The sequence below is a fragment of the Gossypium raimondii genome, chromosome 8, assembly GCF_025698545.1.
Source record: "Gossypium raimondii isolate GPD5lz chromosome 8, ASM2569854v1, whole genome shotgun sequence".
Lineage (NCBI taxonomy): Eukaryota > Viridiplantae > Streptophyta > Magnoliopsida > Malvales > Malvaceae > Gossypium > Gossypium raimondii.
The window spans coordinates 28,775,838-28,798,402 of NC_068572.1; the positions used below are offsets into that span (position 1 = coordinate 28,775,838).

General features: G+C 32.8%; 1 protein-coding gene across 3 annotated transcripts; it reads right to left on the minus strand.

Moving 5' to 3' along the window:
- Window positions 1-14,199: 14,199 nt before the first annotated feature.
- Window positions 14,200-19,129, minus strand: LOC105791160 (uncharacterized). 3 transcript variants are annotated; one of them, XM_052635254.1, is made up of 11 exons: window positions 18,749-19,129; window positions 17,972-18,131; window positions 17,736-17,872; window positions 17,507-17,551; window positions 17,364-17,417; window positions 17,034-17,138; window positions 16,748-16,951; window positions 16,455-16,540; window positions 15,714-15,805; window positions 14,790-15,593; window positions 14,200-14,692 (listed from the first exon to the last, which is right to left on the minus strand). In XM_052635254.1, the coding sequence occupies exons 2-11, from the start codon at window positions 18,108-18,110 to the stop codon at window positions 14,469-14,471; spliced, it is 1,890 nt and encodes a 629-aa protein (XP_052491214.1). In that variant the 5' UTR covers window positions 18,111-18,131; window positions 18,749-19,129; the 3' UTR covers window positions 14,200-14,468. The 3 variants fall into 3 exon arrangements, with proteins under 3 accessions (XP_052491214.1, XP_012474559.1, XP_012474558.1); XM_012619105.2 differs by having other exon boundaries at window positions 14,790-15,805; window positions 17,972-18,115; window positions 18,749-19,127; XM_012619104.2 differs by having other exon boundaries at window positions 14,790-15,805; window positions 18,749-19,127.
- Between the last annotated feature and the right edge of the window lie 3,436 nt (window positions 19,130-22,565).

The following is a 22,565-nucleotide window of genomic DNA, read 5'->3' on the forward strand; positions in this document are numbered from 1 at the left end:
AATGCCATTGTTCCTGTTTTTATAACCAGTTTTGGTTGCTCATTTTTAACTCTTAAGAGATTGTATTTGTTTTTGTTCCTTCTTAATTTATGGTAAAAATACTGTACAAGTCCTTGTATTATAGCACGAAATGCATTTTGATTCTTGTAATTTTAAAATGAGAAAACTCAATCAAATGCAACAGTTGAAGTTTTTTAAGTGACTATAGATAAACTCAATTAACAATTTTTTTGCATAAATATCATAGGTTTAAATTCAATAACGTGAGCTATATTCAAATTTATTTTAATATAAAATTGCATAGATTTATGTAGTTTAAGTAAAAATAATAGTAAAATTCAATCTCATATTTTAATTTGTTTACTGGCCACATCTCGTATTTTCAATGAATACCAGAACATCACAAGCGATTTGCTCATCCTACCATGCTTTTGTATTGTATTATTATGCTTTTAAAAAAATTTCCAATTTAGTTATTATTTTATATATTCAAAAACTTATAATTATAAAAATAAAACAATTCAACCATTTTTTATAAATGTAGTTTAACATACTTTTTTTTGTTTAATTTGTACTGTTGTACTATTATATTAATTAATTTTTAATTTAATCGATTTATTAAGTTTGATTTTAAACCAATTTTTGGTCATGGTTATGGATTGCAACAAATGTTTACTTGTAGATGAGTGATCCAAAACGAGATGATTCAACTCAAAGTTCACAAAATTCTTCCCCTAGTAGAGATGATCAAACAACAACCAAGGAAAATGTTCGAAAAAAAGATTACTCCAAGGGTAGCTTGTTGGAACCATTTCACCAAATTTGTGACTGAAGAGGGGGAGAAGAGAGCAAGGTGCAATGCATGTGATGTTACTTACATAATGGAATCAACTTCGGGTTCTACAACAAATTTGAATAACCATTTGAAAGCATGCCTAAAAAGACCTCGAGGTAATACTTCTAATCCGAAGCAATCAGAATTAACATTTGTGAAGGTTAGCCAAGAAACAACGAATTTATCAACTTGGGTGTTTGATAAAGATGTTGTTAGAAAAGCATTGGTTCGTATGATAATTATGGATGAACTAAATTTTAAAATTGTAGAGGGAGAGGGTTTTAAATACTTTCTTTCTATAGCATGCCCACGGTTTAGTCTTCCATCTCGTTGGGCAATTATAAGGGATTGTCTTGATTTATTTAACTCCATGAAGAGTGTGATGAAGAATTGTTTTGAAAAAGATATAAGTAGAGTTTGTTTGACGGCAGACACTTGGACTTCATTGCAGAGGATATCTTATATGGCTTTAACAGCACACTGGGTGGATGATGAGTGGAGGTTGCAAAAAAGGATTATAAATTTTTGCCCAATATCTGCTCATAGAGGTGAAAGCATAGGTCAAGCCATTGAAAAATATCTTCGAGATTGGGGGACTGAGAGGGTCTTCACTATTACAGTTGATAATGCATCCGCCAATAGTGTTGCCATTGAATATTTGAGAAATAAATTGAATCATCAAAATGCTTCTGTTGCAAATGGATGATTTATTCATATGAGATGTGTTGCACACATTCTTAATCTCATTGTGCAATACGGTATTAAGGATGCTTCTGTGTTTGTGGATCTAGTTAGAGGTGCTGTGAGGTATATAAGAGAATCACCATCGAGGTTGACAAAATTCAACCAATGGGTAAAAGAAGAAATGATAGATAGTAATGCTCAATTGTGTTTAGATGTGCCTACTAGATGTAACTCAACTTATATGATGTTAAAGGTGGCCAAAAAATATGAGCGTGCATTTGAATCATATGTACGTAATGACCATAATTTTTTTCTTGACCTTACTGCTGGAGATGGAGTTCCTACATTTGATGATTGGATAATTGTTCGAAGAATTATAAAAGTATTAGAGCCTTTTTATCATATTACATTGAAGGTGTCCGGATCTTTGCATGTTACCTCTCATTCACTTTTTGAAGTATTGACAGATGTGCATTGTCTTTTTGATGGGTGGCAAGATTGTGGAGATCTAGACATAATTTCTATGACTTCAAAAAATGAGAGAGAAATATAATAAGTATTAGGGTGAAGGAAACAAGATCAACATGCTAGTTTACTTGGCGGTAATCTTTGATCTGCGATGTAAAATGAGTTTTTTGGACTTTGGGGTCAACTTGCTTTTTCCTAATGTTGCTAATGACATTATGAAAATGATTGATAAAGATTTTCATTGCTTGTTCAATGAGTATTCTTCTAATGTCGGGAGAATTGAATTGTTTGAAGGTAGATCTAGTTCTTCGACAAATCTTTGCAGTTCAATGGAAATAGATCAGTCAGAAATGAAAACGGGCTTGGCCAAACAAAAATACCTTAAGAAGAAGAAACAAGTTGGATTAGAAAGCAAATCTGAGTTGGATAGATATTTGGTGAGGATGAAGAAGTAAACAATTCAAGTTCATTTGATTTACTATTGTGGTGGAAAATGAACAGTCCTAGATTCCCTATTCTTGCACAAATGGCTCGAGATATTCTTACTATTCCTATCTCAACAGTTGCCTCAAAAAGTGCATTTAGCACGGGTGGACGTGTTCTCGATAGTTTTAGAAGTTCTCTAACTCTTCTCATGGTCAAAGCTTTGGTTTGCACACAAGATTGGCTTCGGAAATCTAATGATGCCATCAATCTTGAAGATTATTTTGATGAACTTCAAACAATGGAAAATGGTAATATATAAATTTTAATTTATAAAATAATGCTTTTGTATTCTTTATATTAGTAAGCATTCCCATAATTTAACTAACAACTTTGTTTTTAAATTTGCTAGACTTATCCAAAATACCTGAAGATCAAGAAGGTAACATACTTAGCATTAGTTTATAAAGTTAAATGTTTATTTAATTTATTTTTGCAAATTTTTTTATTATTTAAGTAACTCATTCAATACTTTTACTAGATTTTTCAAGATTATCAACGGTGTTTGAAGCACAAGAAAAAAGTTAAACGTTTCTATAATGGTTTTTGAACTGATGTGTTATTGTTATTAGTTTGGTTTAGTTTGTTATTGCTGTTGGTTAATTGGACTTTTGTTGTGTTCTTTTGGTGTAGGTTTCTATTGCATTTTGGACTTTTGCTTATGTTTTTTATTATAATCTTTTTGTATTATTTTTGTTGTTTATTTGGAATCATGTTGTTTATTTGGGTTGATGTTGTGTTGATTTTATTTATTCACTTATTTACTTCAATTTTTGTTGTATAATCATGTTTAAAAACTTTAAAGAAAATTTTTTTGAAAAATTACATAAAATAAACAACACTAATTTTATTTTATTGTTAAATTTAACTGAAAAAAATATATTCCATTCGATTCGATTCGAATTCTATCTCACTCGATTCGATTCGATAAAACTTCAAATAAAGTTAGGATGATAAAATGAGATTTGAAAACTCGATTAACTCAAAAAATTTTGATTCGATTCGATCAAATGCTCACCCCTAATGACGATTATTGAATCCCAGTTGAACATCAGGAATTCGTAGGATACAAATGACATGTCATTAGGGATTTCATGTTTCGGGTACTGGTCTTGAATGTCCTACTGATGGTTGAGGTCCTGCATTTGTTACGGATACTCCACAACTCGTGTGAGCAGCATCGTGTAGCCTACATTCCGACCCACAGCTCATGTGAGCAGAACCATTTCACAACTTGTGTGAGAAACAATGTAAAGGAAAGATTATGATTATATGTTTAAGCACACTTCGTGTGAGCTTTCTCGAGTATCCGATGTTATTCTATATGGTTCAAAGGGCAATGAAAAGGAATGTAAAGGTACGTGCTCATATAGTAATATGCATATGTTCGTGGAAAGGTTAAATGATATATGTTCACATGGAAATGAATCATCATATGTTTAATTCAAATGAATTATGTATGAATGCACTAACTTGTGTGTTGATGATGGTGCTTAAGCTTATGCCAAGCTTGTGGTTGGATTACATTATGCTTGTACTTAATGTTATTTAATGAAATGGTAAGTTATGTTTCATGTTCTACGAACTTACTAAGCATTAAGTTATCTTTCATATGTTTTTTAGATAATGGGAAGCTCAATCGATTTGGAAGCTTGTCGGAGATCTATCACACTATCCAACATAAATTTATGTAGTTTTTTTTTTATGTTTTGGCCAAGGTTATAATGGCATGCATAGGTGGATTTGTTTTGGTAGTTAGTTGAATGTTAGTTGATTATTTTTGGCATGTATAAGTTGTTTGGATTTGGTACCTTTTGATACTTGCCAAACTATGTCATTTTGGGCACTTGTGATGCATGAATGGTATGGCTCAAGTAGCATGTTTGTGATGAAATGTTAATGATCATATTTGTGACATGATTTGTTAGAAGTTGAATTTTGTTTGATGATGAAAATGTGACCAAATATTTGCATGTTTAGGTAAGTTATAGATGAATGCATTTGAGGTGCCTTGTATGGCATATTGGTTGAATGATCTTGGATTATTGAATTGGTCATTTCACATAGGTTTTGGTCATGTTTTGACGCCTTGATTATATGTACAAAAGGTTTTTAGGTATATGCATGAATTGGTGATGGAATTGGCTTGAATTTTGGGCAAATTCATGTCCACACGGCCTGAGACACGGGTGTGTGACTTAGCCGTGTGTGACACACGGCCTAGCGACATGGGTGTGTGAATTAGCCGTGTGTGACACACAGCCTAGCGACACGACTATGTGTCCCCCTATAGGTTATATTGCATGCAAGTCAAGTAGTTACACAGCCTAGCACACGGCCTGGTACACAGACGTCATGGAATAATGCACCAAGAATGGGAAATATGATTACATCATGTGCTGAGATCTCAAAATGAAGCTACAGATTGCATGGCCAAAGTAACCACTTGACTTGCTAGTTTACAATTGTTTATTGCTCCTTTAGAGGCAATAAAGGACATTTTATTAGAGGATTGTAATAAAATCTTAGTATTGTAATGAAACCAGTGAATGTAATCGTATAATTGTTATTTTTTCAACCAAAAGAAATAAATATAACAATCACTCTTTATATTTTAACAAATAAAAAATTTCAACGCTACCAACACATACAAACACTATAACTAAATATTGTAACATATATAAAATTGGCTGTATTATATTAAAAATAATTCTAAAAACAAAAATAAACAGAAATCACAGACCTTTTTCGAAAAGCTAAACTCCTAACACAAGTTTTATGTTGACCTAAACCAATGCCCCACCACAACATATTTCAACAAATTTATTTATATTATAATTTATCACTAAATAAAAACATACATACCTTGCTACCAACTTGTTGCACAAAATGGAAAAAAGAAAATCTTTGTTGGGATCTAAAGGACCTTACAGGGGGGTTAAACAAAATTTAGATTTTTTTCAAACCCATGACCCTTTTGTGATTCATCATGTCAATGGTTGGGGTGGCATCGAGAATTGGTGTCGCACCAATCATTGACATGACCAATCACACAAGGGTCACTTTTGTATTTTTTTCAAATTTCTCTTTTCTTTTTTTTCCCTTCTCTCATTAACCATTGTATCTTCTTAAGTCTCCATATTTTCTCTCTCAATTCCTGACAATACTTTATTGTTTTGATCATATATGTCAAGTTACTGTACATTGACGCCACATTATCGTTTTGATCATATATGATTTAAAAAAATACAATAAAATATTATATAATTTTGGTGTCTCTTTAGCTTGGCACGACACCACATAAAACATTGTTATTTTTTTTGCTATAATAATTTGGTCTTGATTGCAGAATTTTTTGAGGTAGTGTCGCGACACTATGAGTTATTGTAGCAAATTTATCATTTTTTGTAAATAATATTTATCGAAACCATTTTTTTTTGGAAAAAAAACAAAAATTAGTTGTCGATGAAAACGGGAGTCACCACCAATCTTTTATTGAGGTGTGATTGGATCACCTAAAATAACTTTGGTCTAAGAGTTTTAGAAAAGCAGGTTTGGGAGTCAGTTATGTACGAGGAAGAATTAGCACCCTCGTAACACCCAAAATTTGGTACCAAGTTGATTAATTCGTGTCTTAATGTCGAGAGTTAATAAATACTATCCTTAGTTAAATTAAATTATTTATTAAGACTTTCTTATTTTGAAAAAAAAAAGAAAAATATCACACCCAATGCGTTAGGGCACAACATTTTATTCTCTTCAAGATGAGTTAGTCTAAAAAAACTCGTGTAATAAAATTTAAGAAAATATTTAATTGTTCAAAATTTATGAAGAAATCGTAGCCCAATACGTTAGGGCACGATTTCTTAAAATCCCCAAACATTCAATATTTCCTTTATTTAAAAAAAAATCTTTATCTCGAGAAATCAACGTGTCACATCCAATACGTTAGGACACAACATATTAAATTCCCGATGACAAGTTTTATTTTGTTTGATTAAAGAGCAATTCTCGATTATTAGATTTAACGAAGAAAATTGGAACCCAATACGTTAGGGCTCAATTTTCTTGAAAATCCTAAATACGACTATTATCTCTATTTTGAAAATTTTCCATTTTTAAATTCGAGTAAAAAGATGACGTAATGTTATATTGAAAGTATGTATAAATGTCACAATAACAAATACAACAATGGCATCGAAATAATATAAACAAATAAATAAACGAAATTAATATACAAAAAAATAATCCATGACATGCAAAGTATCAAATAAATGAACAAAATATAAATGAAAACATAAATCAATAAACAAATGAAGGAAATAAAAATAAAAAATACAAAATATATACATTGAAATTATGAAGAATAAAAGACATACATATGATTTACATATAAAATTTTGGATTATAAATTTATACAAACAAAATACATAATACAATAAAGAAAAATATATAAATATATACATATAAATTATAAAATATGCATTAAAAATATAAGTATGTATTTAAGCATTTTCGAAAATAAATAAAAAATAGATATATATGTATATATATAAATATAAAAAATATTCATTAGAAAAATATATAAATATATACATGTACATATATAAAAAATAATTATCTACATATATATAGATTATAAAAAGATAATTACATATATATATAAAACAAATAATAATAATTACATATATTGAAATTAATTAATTTAGAAAAAATATATAAAAATTATGAAGAATAATATAAGAAAACATACGTATATATATATTTATCAAAGTAAAAAAATATAAAAGTGTATATATATATGCATATAAAAGTTAGGAAATAAAAATGTATATGTCTATAAAATGTAAATGTATATATATGTATATAAAAGTTATGCAAATAGAATAATATATATATATATATATATATATATATATATGTGCATGTGTTTATAAAAGTTTTTTTAAACAAATGTATGTATATATATTATTGTAAAAAATATGCGTATGTATATATATAGTAATAATAATAATAACTTAATAACAAGAAAATCAAATTTAATAAAAATAAATAAAAAATAAAAAAAGACTAAATCGAGCTTTGACATAAATTCTGGGCCTAAATCCGCAAATAAATGAAGTCAAAAGGATCCTATTGAGCACGCCAAAGAAAATAAAAATGCAAGAGAAAGAGAAATTTTGAGAGAATACTCTTAAGAATTATTATTACTCCTAACTTTAGTCCTTTACAATGAAGGGAGAGGCATCTATTTATAGCTGAGCTTCCCCAAATCCAACGGTACATATTAATTACATCAACGGCTAAGATTAAAAGGTATCTACAAATTAAATCTCTAAGATTACAAAATCATATATTCTAAGATTGCATATCATATCTAAGATTACATATCATATCTAAGATTACATATCCTTGAAGATTATGTTTTCATATGTGAGCCCGGGCTAAAATTGGGTATTACAATCTTCAACCCATACCATTTACATAATTAATTATATATATTATTTTCATAAAAAAACCCGTCATTTGGTTTTTTTTCTCCACCTATCCGCCGCCGTCTTTGTCACGCAACCACCGACTGTAACTCACTGTTCTATCACGTTGTAACCTCTCTTCCCTAATTTCCCCCTCTACCCACGCCGTCGTTCACCCCTCAACCGTCCACTCTTCTCATTGTATATTGCCGACCTTCAAACACATTTCCACCATCGACCCTAACTCTGCCGTACCCTACCAGCTGTCCCTCCATTTTCCTTCGTGCCACCACCGGATGCCACCCCCACGCTGCCTTCGATACCAACACACCCAAACATCCATGTCTTCTTGTTTATTTTATTACTGTTTATTATTATTATTATTATTATTATTATTATTATTATTATTATTATTATTATTATTATTATAGGTTATGATTATTATTAGTAATTTCATTTTCATTTTTCTATTTTTTATCTTTTGATTATTTAGTTTTTCATAAATTTTAGATTAGCTTTGCTTAATTCGTTGTTTGAATTTAGTTTAGTTTATTTTAATGCTGGTGCTCTGTTTTAGCTGATCTTGGTGTTTTATTGATTACTAATGCCCTTTGTTATTGTTGAATATGAATCATTTCGAGCACGTAGTTAGGACCCTATAGTGTATTGTTTTTCATGGTTTGTGATGCTTACCGACAATAGTTTGATACATCTTATTGTTAAATCTTATTTTAGGTACATAATGCCAAATACACGGGGGAAAAGTAATGTACCTCAATCTAAGAAACGAAAGTTTGTTGGGACCACATCTTCCTCATCTCAGACTGTAATCACTTGACACTGATACCTCACATTCAACCATCCACCCCATGAAGAGAGGTACTAGCACTTGAAGGACAAATCATTGGATTTGGGACAGTGTATCGACTGTGAATTCTTTCAGACTGTGGGTCTATCTGCACATGTTCATACTTCATTGGACGCGATACCATGAGAACAGTTCTTTGCGATTGTGATACTGAGCTTACTTTCAAGTTTTGCTCCACATTATTCCTATAGACTGTGCTATCATCAGGGGATGAATCTCGAGCAATCTCATTTCATCTTGGGGGCATCATTTGGCATTTGAGTATTACGGGATTTGCTCGGCATATATTCTGATGATTTCTTGGCTATGCCTGAGTTCTCTACCCTCCCACGGCACATCCATCGACTGACCCCTCTCTACTGGTCTGACATTTCTGAGATTGCTACTTTGTACAATCCGAGCCAGTCCAAGACTTGCTGTCTACCCCAGCTCTGCGCTACATTCATGCTATTTTTGCCCACACTTTGATCGGTCAGAAAGAGAGTATGAGCATCGTGGGCACTTTATATGTGTACTTTTTTATGGAGCATACACGAGCAATACTCGATTGATATAGCCCACTTCGTGGCTCAGTGTTGTTGGCATCAGAGTGAACGTCTATAGAAAGGACCTATCCGTATGGGTCCATATGTGACATGTCTAGCCCGTTACTTCGACCTCCTCGAGACCCCTGAGCAGATCGGCACTCTCAATCTGATTGGGGACCTGGCACTATAAGGCTTTAGTATAATGAAACATATTAGGATGGTCACCCGTTAGCTAGAGGCTTTCGGTGATCAGTACGTGTTGCTACATTCGAATCAGTAGAATGAGGATGATGAGCATCTGGATGATGACCTCCCACCCTCACCGCGACCCATTCCCAGTCCTCCGGCTAGTCACTCCACTGTTGCGCCTGCATATATGGTCACGCTTTATGACATCTATCGCATTTAGCAGTATTACTTAGATTGGATCGATCGCTTTGAGCAGCGACATTTAGAGCACTTCGACCAACTTTAGCACTAGCAAGATCGCATTGAGACCTATCTACAACAGATGTGCCAGAATTTTTATATTTTTTCACCCGATCCCCCCATTGTACCTACGCCTCTCGATCCTAACATCTCCCATGATGTCGATCAGTGACTTTATTTAGTTTTATGTTTTTATTTATTTTTATTTTTAGTTTTAGTTTTATTTTTATTGTTATTTTTTTCCGAATTTATATGTTTTATTTTATTATGCACTTTCTTGTTATTTTTTCAATTGTTTTTCTATTTGTTTCTTCACATTTTATCTTATTTTGTTTTTTTTTTTTATTTTCTTATTAGTGTGCTTGGAACTATGTAATTAATTTAAGAACTCCTACGATTCTGGATTTCTCTATTTCGGCAAAATCATTCAAATTTAAGGCAGTTTTAGTTCTTTTTCTCCCTTTCTTATGATACTTTGCTTACTGTGATTATATTTGTTTGTACATTGAGGACAATGTACATCTTAAGTGTAGGGAGGATTTTATATGTTTGTGTGATATAGTCCCTGGATTGTTGTTTGTGATTAAGTAATTTTCTCAAACCTAACATTAAAGTTATTTTTTTTTAATTTGTGGATTTTTATGCGTTGTGTGATTTATACTTTAAGACACGAGAGAGTCAAGCATGATAAACCATTTTTCAAAAATTATTATTTTAGGTTGTCTCCTTGCACTGAAGATTTTTTCTGAAATTTTAAATTTACAAGTTTAACATCAAAACCATATTTTTTTTGTGAGTTTTTGAGCCTATAGAGCAAATTTTCTTTGTGCTCACTTTATTCTTGGTTGTGAGTATGTCAACTTGATTTATTATTCTAAAACTTGCTTCAGTTATATATGTTGAGACCAAATTGTTGATTTGATATATTGAAATGATAGAGACACTTAGGATTTAACCCACCTAATATTTAAACAGCTTACCTGTTGAATTAACCCTTAGTAAACCCCGTTGATATCGAGATTCGATATCGAGATTAATGTTGTAATTTTTTTATTGACTTCCTTAATATCGAGATTCGATTTGGTTAGTTGTCTGACTATGTTTCATCATTTGCATTACTCTTTGTTTAAAAAAAATAAAGTAAAAGAAAAAAATTGTTGAGCTTGAATAGTTAGTCTCATATTTTGTATAAAAGCTCATATCCACTCTTTATTTCTTGTTGATGTAAATTCTTTTAATTCAACAACTGATTTTTTGGTTTGGTAACTTATCAACTCGACTCTCGATTGTAACCACCTCTTTTGACATTTTTGTACCCTTAACCTAAGCTCCGTTACAACCTCGTAAAAGACCTCTTGATTGATGTATCATCTCGTTATATAGTGGTGGAGATTTGACTTTCAACCAAGCCTATGGTAATAGTATTTCTTGTTTGACTGTTGAGTGCACATTACTTGAACATTAAACACCTTGAGTGCTTTGAGTGAACTTTAGTAATGATGTTAATTCTTGTTGAGATTGAATTTCAGGTAATTATTGAGATAGGGAAGATGTTTATGTTTTTATGTTTTAAAATTCTCTGCTTAGATTGCTTTTGTTCTTTAATGTCATATTAAATTACAATTTCTTTTCTAGGAGGTAGTTTACAATTAATTTAGAGTTATATTAACTCGTGCACAAATATGGTAATGTGCAGATTGATAGTGTATCTTATATTCATGCATTAATAATATTATTATTAATTTATGATTTTATGTAATTTTAATTTTATAATTGATATTATAAATAAATTTATAACTTTTATATATTTTATTTAATAAAAATAATGCCTTACATTATTATTGTATATAGTTTCGATGTTCGAATTGTTGGGATGTATTATAAAATCACGATCAACGTGCATTAATATATTATAATTGTCGCAATCATAAACCCGTGGATTGATTAATTGCAATAGATGAAATGTAATAAGTAATAGTATGTTAAAAAACTAAAATTAAAATTATATGTAACATATAATAATTAATATTATCATAATAATTTTATCTTTCAAAATTTTTAAACTAATTGTAATATAAAGCTCCTAAAAGTAATATGTTTTAACCTCATTTTTAATGTGTTTTTGGGTGATTATTTGATATTAATTGTGAATTTTATGCTTTTAATCCTTTAAATTCATGTTTTAATGCTTAATAGAGCACTTGGGAGCAAAATGAGTGAAAAACGAGTGAAATTTGAAGCGTTGGAGCAAGTTACAGGAGTCATGCAGTTAGACCACACGGTCGTGTGACCCATACGAGCATGTGGTAGACCACGTCGATTTCACAGAATTGCGCACCAAACAACAGAAAATCATATTTTTAGGTTTTCTATGCATTTTAAGACATATATGACAAATATAAGAAGATAGGAGTGAGCCGCCATAGAATATTTAAGAAAACAACTCGAAAAGCACCATTGAAGCCGATTCTGAAGCAAATCTCCGACAAGATTAAAGATTCGCAGTTGGTTTCTTATGGAATTATCATGAGTTTTTTTTTTATTTCTTTTAGTTATACTATTTCTTGGATGTTTTTATTTTCAAGCACGAACTAATTTTCTAAATGCTTAGGGAGATGAATCCTATGATGGATTTTGTCGTTTGATTTTTATTTTATGCAATAAATACTTAGTTTCTTATTCTCAATTATGTGTGCTTAATTCTTGGTTAAATATTTCTATATTATTGATACATGATCGATGTGTTTAAATGGTGGTTGAATAGACACTGTTTAACATTAGATCTTATATTGCGTAATTGAATAAAGTTGCATGCAATCCTAGAAATAAGACAATATAAATTTACCGGAATAGAATCAAATTTAATAGGAAAATCTAACCTTGTCGTGGTTTACTCCATGACACTCCTACGAAGGAAGGCAAAGGAATGATGCGTGAGGAGTGGGAGATTGCAAGGTGGACATGTGGTTTACTCCATGACACTCCTACGAAGGAAGGCAAAGGAATGATGCGTGAGGAGTGGGAGATTGCAAGGTGGACATGGTTATTTTCAAGTCCGGTGTTTTCCCATGTATTGTGGCATTCCTAATCAGCCATATTCCAAAGGTTGGGGGCGAAGTGAATTTTTGGTGAGTTAAGCCAGCTTTTCGAAGACAGAGTTTTAGCTAACCACTCTTCCCATCTGTCATTGTTGGCACTGTTAATAAGTATGCTGCAACTGATGTCAGCCCACCATCCTTTTGCTACGTCGCAATCCATGTTCAATCATTTCAGCATGGTTGAGGCATAATGGATAATTAGTCGGGACCTCCATTCCTCTAGCTCTTGTGGGGGAGGGTTCTAAAGTAAGAATTTTATCTTAGGCAGAAGCTGGGCTTTGCAAATGTTTTCCCAACACTAGGGCTTCTTCATGTTCAAAGTTTTTGTTTGTTGCTTGAATGCAGCTAGTCATGCTCTGATTTTTAAATTCCAGCTTCTATTATCATTAATCCTAATCCCGGAGTGTGGCCTGAAATTGCAAGTCTTGTCAATGCTTTTGTCCCAAAGATTTTTCATCGTTTTGTTTCTATCTTTGTAACACTTATTTTGAAAGGTTTTGTGATCAAACAGTTGAACGCTCAATGTGAGTGTAATTTAATAATATTTGATTAGATTGCTTATTTAATTACTTTTTGCTTGTTTGTTGTAAGCACAGTGGAGAAACTGTTTGATGATATGTTAGATTGGTGTCTGCAAATAAGTTTATTTATTGTCCGTAAAGAATTAATTAAATCAAATCTAGATGAAACTTGAACTAAATCCAAATAGTTATCTTAAATAAACCACTTGAGCAACATAAATATGGTAACATTAGTTTGAGAAGCTTCATTTACACCCTAACCGACCCATTGAGTTTCTATAAACTTTGTTACCCTTTCTTTTTCTTTCTGAGTCTTTCAAGTCATTTCAAAGTTTTTTCTGAAATATATTGCCGATGGGACAATAAGACAAAATAATCTAAATTTTATTTTATTTTAACATTTTATAATAAAAAATCATTTTAATTTTAAGCTTTTCTTTAACCTTTGAATTTAAAATATTTGTCAAAAACGGAAAATTTAAATAAAAAAATTAAAAAACCAAATAAATGAAATGCGTTGTTTACAATTTACAAACACACAATTAAAGGTAATAAAAGAGTAGAAGAGTGTTCCAGTCCTACTTTCCTTTCAATTTATTCCCATCGTATCAATCTTTCCAAAATGGAATTTGTGACTACATAATCCAAGAGCGCCTTTTTTTATTTTTGTTTAGATGCTAAATGAAATTATTAAAATCGTTAAATGGAATAATAATTAGTAAACGAATTATATTAGTCTTATTACGATTGGTTTTGATGTCCTCCAAAGGCCCAATTTCTCTCCAGCAAAAAAATTACCCACAGGACAGAAGTAAAAGAAAAACAACAACAAAAATGAACTTCCACTTCGACTCCAAAAAAGACCTCTGCAATAGCATCAGCCCCAATTTATTACACCCAAAATTTAGAGTAAAAAGAAAGAAACCATAAAACATTTCTGGTAAAACCTTTTACCTTTCTTCAATTTTCCAACAGAAGACCACTGGTAAAACTGGAACCTCTGCAAAAAATATATAGTCATGACCTACTAATCTCTGTTCATATCTCATTAATAAATATTCCCTTCTCTCTCCTCCTCCTCCTAGGTTGCCGACCTTTGTTTTGGAATGTACTTTGTTTTAGCACCCCTTTCAGGCTTCGTTCTGTACTTGGCTATTGCAGCCCCAACAGTAGAAGCCTCACAGGCCCCTGCCTTGACCATCCACTTCTCTGATGAATCAATTTCAACCCCTGAGCACCCTGGAGGCTTAGGGTTCGAGGAGAGAACCAATGTCACATGTTCTCCTGCAACAGCCTCCTTCCACCCTATCAGAAGTTTATCAAAGACATTCAGTAAAAATGGACTCAGTGATAAAGCCAATACACACACGCATATATATATATATCAAACATCCCAACTTACTCTCAGCAAGAAAAGCCTTGGCAGCATTGCTGTCAAACTGCAAGCCACCTGGTTGCACGCTTTCCTCGAGTGTTGAAGAAAGATTCATTCTTAGTACACCATCGCTACCATCTACTGCAGATGACCTTCGATAGCTTTCATTGGATGAAATCTGGACTCCATCATTTTCAGCAATCACTTCAACTTCTTTAATACCATTTTGGACTGGCAGTGAACTTTTTCGTTCTTGTCGACTCACTGGCCTCCAAAATTTAATGGTTGATCGGTTTGCAACAATCTGAACATGATCATGTTTGCTGAACCTCTCCTGAACATTGTTCTTTGGTGTTTGACACTCCGCAGGGCACCTATCATGGGTTTCAGCCAGATTCTTTCCAAGTGGGACAGATATAGAACCAATTACAAGTTCTGGGTTCTTATTCTGATCTGGTTGATTTGTAGCTTGTTTCCCTGCTTTAATTTGCAAACTATCCCCATCATCTATTGCTTTAGATTTTCGGCTCCACATTTTATTACTATTACCCATTGCAGCAATCCTTTCCCTGTTTGTTTCATGTTTATTCGTGCCTCCAGATTTAAATCCATGAGAATTCTGGTTAGCATGGAAACCATTAAGCACCACTCGCTGTGATTTGGGTGGAGTCTTCCATCGAGCAACAACTATTCGCTGACATCCATCAACTTGCTCTACTCGTCTTTCTCCATTCTGACTAGTTCCTGGCTCACAATATTGATTGTAAAACTCCGTCTGAACTCTGTAATCTACACCCTCCTCAGGGTTGGGGAAAGGAATGGGTTCTAGGGCTGGAAGAAGTTGATCTGTTGATATGATTGCATTTTGTCCATCAATATCAAAAACAGCTTTAGGGCTGGATGTTTCAGCGGGGGTGTTATCCTCCAATGAATCATCCATGTTCTGCTTACCTTCTTCCATCTCCCAGGGTCTTAGTTCCTTTGCTTTCTGCTCCTTCTGCCTAAGTTTTTTCTGTCTCTTTCTCTCAAGAAGCTCGACTTGCCTAGTGAAGAATCAGGAAATAAATCAGCTAATCAAACGTCTTCCATTTTGCTTTTCGTAAGATGTTGAAGAGCTATTCCTGAAGAATTATGTCATTAATCTATAACACTGAACTTAGGGGACCTACCTGTTACCACCTGTATCAAGGAACTAAAAAGCCCCAGACTGAACTTTAGTAGACTAGAACTGATAAACCAAATTCTAACAATTTTCCTCTTCAATGCATGTGCTCTAAGAAAGTTGATTGTTGACAGAAAAAAGATTTCCACAATTTTATTTTATTTTCTTTTCCAGAAATCCAAAAAAAGTTCTTATACCTGTATCTTCTTCCCCTTTTTTACCATTTATATCTGGTGGGGAATAAGGTTGTCTACATTACATCTTTTGGAAGTAAATTAGTAATTACGCCATATGCAGGGTTTACTAATTCATGGAAAAGAAGAAATTAACTAAAATACTTTACTGATATCTTCTTTCTCCCAGACATTCTCAAAGACAATTTAAAGAATTACTTTCTTCATGCTAAGAGGAAAATTTTGAGAGGAAAGGGGGAAGGATAGGATTTGAAAACGGTCCAACCTTTTTGCACATGTCAAATACGACAAACTTAAAAATAACTTTATTTGATGAGGAGAATTAGCAATATGCACCTCTTATGGGCAGCTTCTTCCTCTTCCACTAGCAACTTCTGACACCTCAATGCTTCGGCATCCTTATCTGCAAGCCATGCTTTAACCTGAACAAAAACAAAGATAATTTTGATCAGGAAATATGACGAGGGCAAAATGTACAAAAGATGACAGATTCATGTGCACACCATCGTACTGCTTGTCCCAAAGGTTAGGGATAGCGTAATACTTGCCAACCAAATTATTCATAAGTGTGTGCATGAAAGCTTTTAAGTAAATCAACCTTGAAAGGACAGAAAAAGAAAAAAAGGTACCAATTTCTGTTCTACCAAGAAGCTGGTACAAGCAACCAAGTTTTTGGTGTCGAGACCAATCTTTCCCGCTTCCCCATCAAAAATATACTTTTGCATCGATACAGCTGCACCACAAAGGAAAGTCCCTTCACTTGCATCATCAAGGATACTAAATAATTCTTCGGAAGATATTGGAAACCTTGATGGTCTAGCTTGGACAAGGTCCTGCATAGAATTAGAATATATGACATCTATAGGATAAGAATGCGTTAGCATGCTTTCAGATCTATGACACTATGTTCCTTACCAGTAGAGCAGAACCTGCCCTCAAGCAAACTTGTGGCAAAGCCGAAAACCCTGGTCTCTTTACAAGTGTTGTCAATGATTTTATAACTGAAGATCCTGGAACTTCCTAGAAGGCATAGTTAGCAAGCAGGCAATTGTTTAGGAGACAAAAACAAACAAAATCAATAATCATACAATATGTGCACGTATATTCTAGCAAGAAATAATCATTTGGATACAAGATAATGGTATAAAAATAACAGATACAATTGTAAACCAGATCTGGATGTCACTTGAATAGTATTAAATGTTGAACCAAGGATTAAGCAGGAGAGAAAAATTAAACAATTACCTCCAATGCCACATCCTTGAATGATACAACTTCCTTTGCCTCATCCTCCGACAGCTGTAAATGATATAAATAAGAACCACAAGAAATGAGAAAGAGGTTAACCTAAAACGAATAAGCAAGAGAGGGAGTGGGGAGAGAAACACCTTGCCCCAAAATGCCGCTAGTAAGTCCCTATTTTTAGCAGAATCCTACAGTGTGTAAAACAACATTGTTTAGAGGAGTCCTAAAGGGTTAAAAATATAAATCCACAGATCTCAATTGTCCAAGAGGCTAGCATCTTAAAGAAGCATTGGAAGAGAAGAAATTGCAGGAGAAAATCTGAAGAAGTATCAACATAATGGACTAATCATGTTTCAAAGATGGTGAGAAAACCTTATCAAGTTTTTTCAACCTATGATGCACACGTATATGCCTTCTATAGTTAATGGGCGAACAAAATTCTCGCGAACACTTATCACACTTTTGCATCTGCACCTTCAGAGGAGTGAGTAAAGGCCATCCAGGGATTTCTGTCAGACATATACGCAATAAATCAAGTTATAGTATAGCATCAATTATATTGTATTTTCACACACAATGATTTGAACCATCAACTAAGTTTTAAGTACCTTGTTGATCTAAGGCATGCAGTAATTGAATCCATTGGACTGAGCTGTCGCCAGCCCTAGAGAAAGAAAGGAGAGGCTCTTTTCCAATAGCTTGTCTGATGAAAGTGTCCAAAGAATCATTTGGCTCCTCTGATTTCATTACATCTGCAGAACTGGTAGCCTTGAGTTTTGCAACAGGCATAGCACACAAACAGAGTCACAACCACTAGGGATTTATAACAAAAATTCATTAATGAAACCAACTTGTCCGCTAGGAATTTCTTTCGCAGCAAACCAACTAAATAATTAACCTAAGAATTAATATTAAAATCCATCAGCAGGCAGCAAATATTTAAATTCTAATTTCAAGAAAAAAAATTCCCAAACCAAAACTCAATAAAAAAAGATAACCAAAGATTGCAGAAGGACAGAGTCCAATAAACTCCGTCTACATTTACAAATAAATAACTTCCCGAACCTTCATTTGCCCATTAGCAGCAAAAAGGGGGAGGCATTTTCTAAACCTTTCCTTTATTGAGCCACAATATAACTATTGAACTCAGTTTTGGCCGAATTCCATTCTTCAAATAACGTAAAATTCAAATTCCAACTAGTACCAATTTTCAGAGCTTGTAAAAACTAAAGTCCATATCAACATAATAAATAATTAAAACAAATTTAAAAACAAAGAAGTGACTAGGGCTTCTATTCACGTGATCTGAGATAAAAGGTTGAACGTAAAAACAAAACAAAACAATGATAGAAAAGAAAGGAAAGTGAAGCGATCGGTTAACGTACCAGTATATGAGGGAGAGAGCGAGAGAGATCGATTAGAGGAGAGACAGAATCTTAAGCGATCGCAAGGATTTAGAGTGAAAGAGCAGGGGATTGGAGAGTGTTTGGTGGAAGGGAAAATAACCGAGAAAAAACAAGGAAGTGATCGGCCGAGAAAATTGCTGCGGAAGAAAAAAAGAGAGTTCCGAGGGAGCGAATTGTAAGAGAAATATATATATACAGGCTATATATATATATGAAGTTGGAGAGGGGAACCCTCTTTAGCAAGAAAATTATTTAAAAAAAAATGAAAACGAAAATGAAAATGTACATGATATTGAGGTGGAAGATTTTGGTGGCAACGTGATGTTTTAGACTCCATGACGGACGTGGAACTTGAGAAATGAAGCAGTCCATTTCAATGTCCCAAATCCCAAACACTTCTCTTTTACCTTCTTCCAAACAAACCCAATTCTACACCCTTGTAACTATTGGGCTTTAAACTTTTCTTTCTCTCCCAAATTTAATTATTTTCCATCAATTCACCCCATCCAAACCTAAAACAGAAATCCTCATTAACCTCTATTTTTTGGCCTTATGATTTATAAAGATACTAGTGTCACGGAATTAAAATTTTAGTCTAGTAAATCACGTGATCTTAGGTGATTCATTTGCTTCAAATCTGTCTAAGTTGGTCTAACACTCGAAAGTTAAGAATTCTCATGAGAAATTCTCTAAGGCATCGAAATAAAGTGAAAACAAACTCTTAAACGAAGAAGCAAAAAGTGAACGGAAAAGCCACAAGAAAACCAAGCACACCAAGGGTTTAAGTAAATGCTTTCAAAGTATATTTAATAACTCAAAATAGGATGACTACAAATGAGGGGAAAGCCTCTATTTATAGTTGAACTCCCCTATATCCAACAATACAATTTAAATTATATCGATGATCAATATTAGAGTCTATCTACAAAATAAGAGTCCTAAGGGATTTAAACTCTATATAATTTTATCCTTTAGGATTTACAATAATTAATCATGATAACTTTAGTTTTATTGGAGTGTTATACTAAACCACCAATTCTTCAAGTAGATGGACTTCACCATGTGTTCCACAAATCGAGCCAGTTCAAGTGGGTCAAATGAGCCTCATTTCATCAGTTAACCTTCATGGGACGCTCTGTGTGCATTTGTCATGGGCTTTAATCCGCGGCCTGTGACATTCTCCCTCACCCATTCATGCGATGTAGTCGTTGTATCCTCGGAATAACATTGGTTTGACTAGTCTTGGAACTGCCTCAATGCATCGGCCAATTCTCAACTAGTCTCTCTATCGGGTAGTTTCGCCCCTCGAAACATTTGCTTCAATTTATATCTCTATTGTCATCTAACTCGAATTGTTTATCTCTTTTGTACATCTCGTTTGCAAGAGCCCTCTACTCTTATTTGCCCCCAATGTGACTTGCCTTGACTAGGATCCCCTTGATCATCACAAATAGGCTTCGACACACCTACATTGAACACCAAGTTAACATTTAGTTTGTCACTAACTTTGGTTTATAAGCCCCTCGATTTACCCACTTTAGAATTTTGAAAGGGCCTTTATGTCTTTGCCAAGCCAATGATAAGTTATAATGTAAAATACTAGGAAAGTGTTTGAAATATACCTCACTCATAGCATTTACTCGATTTAACTACCCAGTTTGCATCACTACTTTTCCCACAAAATTTGATGCACAACCCACATCTCTCATAGGTTGTAGCCTCACTAATAACTTAGTAGGCTTCACATCAGTTTGTTGCACCTCTAGCATTTCCAAGGGGGTCTCCTTAGCATTCCGATCTACCAAGTCAATGTTCTTACCACAATGAACATTCTCGACTAGCTGGATTATTGAGAATACCTTGGTTCTACCTTTCTCATCATGACTCACTAACACAATGCATTGTCGTTGACGAGTATCCAAGATACAAATACAATCCGCAAAAGGAATCGACAGAGCATTAATTTGGTCAAAGAAATTCAAGCCAAAAACAAAGTCGTAATCATCTACATGAATTACCTTGAAATCTTCCTTGCCTTTCCACTTACCGATTTGTAGCTTAACTCCTTGTGTAACATCCCGCTTTTCGGTGGTGTCGGAAACAATAGTTTCAAGGCCACAAGTCTGACAAATAAGTTCGTATAATTAGTATTTAAATTATACGAGTCAATAGTAATTTTATAATGAATTTTGATATGAGGAATTTTAACCAATAGAATTAAAAGTTAGTATAAGTGGTTCAGTTCAAAAGTTAAGTGGTTATTAAAAACGAGGTCTTAGGACCTTGCTTCATTAATTTAAGGTCGTAAATATTTTTATTAATTATTTACAGAGTCGTATTATATATGAATTGAGGTTTGGTCCGATAATTTTGATGATTTATTGCTTAATTGCGGTAAAAGGATTAAATTGTAAAAGAGGTAAAAGTTAATTGCATTTGACTTAAAATAGTAAAGGGGCCAAAATGGTAATTAAACATGGTAAAAAAGTCCAAGTAGTGGTGGATATGATTAAATTCACTAACTTTTGGGCTATTTGCTCATTTAGTCCTAATTAGTTAGGATTAAATTGAAAATTAAGTTTGTTTAGTTGGAATTTAATAAAATTGAAGGAGCAATTGTGCAATTAAACTCTCCTTGACTGGTAAATATACCATTAGAAGGGATAATGGAAATATTAGGCTTATAAACTTTGAAAATTATGAGTAATTAGGAAGGGTAAATTAGTAAATTGGTAATTATATGAAATATAATAAAGAAAACAAGTTAAAATCATTTTTAACTTGTCATCTTCTTAATAATTTTGAACTGAAACCCTAAGAAGCCATAGGAGGGAGTTTATTTAGGTTTGGTTCTCATATTGGGTAAGCAAACCTCGTCCGTTTTTAGTAATTTTTATATTTTTGAGCTCGTATTAGCTTAACTTAGCTAACCCGATGACTAATTTGTATAACTTTCAAATGTTGAGGATTATGCCATTGATGAAATTAAGATGTTTATGAAGTTTTACGTTAGATTATTAAGCTGGGTTGGCAGATAAGACTCTTTTGTAAAGGGATTTTTGATGATTTTAACGTTTAAGGACTATATTGCTAAAGTGGTAAAATAGCATGTACTTAGGTGAAATAATTGCAAATATGGACTGTTGGAAGGTCATAGATGATTCAGCCGAATTGGGTTTTAAGAAAAAAAATAGTTAAATTGTGTGTTTGTGGCTTAGGGACAAAGTTGAATAAAAGTGAAATATTGGGGGAAATTTTGTAAAATATTAAAAGGGACTTAATTACATAAAATGATTTAATTTTACTGTTGGAATTAGTTAATTGAATAAAAATATTATTTTAGATCAAGAACGAGTAGAAAACTGAGGAAAAGAGAAAATTATCGAATAGTCCCTGTACCTTTTTCATTATTGCAATTCGATCGTAAGTTAGTTCAATTTAATTTTAGTACATTTTAAATGTAATGTATGAACATAATTGCATAATTCTAGATTATATTGATGTGTTTAATTGAAAATGAAAATAATGAATTGATATTATGTTGATCATTGATTTAGATACTCTAAGCCATTATTGCAAATTAGTCCTATAAGTTCATTTAATATGAACTCAATTATATTTCTAATTGTTTATGAATGTTAGAGCTTAATTGATGTAAAATTACTAATATTAAATTGATTTGTTGATAGAACATGAATTGTAAAAAGTTATGAATTGTCAATTATTCAAATGTAAGACCATGGTTGGGACCATGGCAGTGTATATATGTAAGACCATAGCTAGGATATGGAATTCT

Excerpts from the sequence above, each read along its gene's own strand:
- LOC105791160 (XM_012619105.2), bottom strand. The coding sequence starts at position 18,110 with ATGAAATCAGAGGAGCCAAATGATTCTTTGGACACTTTCATCAGACAA. Across the intron at positions 17,418-17,506 it reads TAGCGGCATTTTGGGGCAAG|CTGTCGGAGGATGAGGCAAA; the intron begins GTGTTTCTCTCC and ends TATCATTTACAG. Across the intron at positions 14,693-14,789 it reads CAAGGCTTTTCTTGCTGAGA|GGTGGAAGGAGGCTGTTGCA; the intron begins GTAAGTTGGGAT and ends AACTTCTGATAG.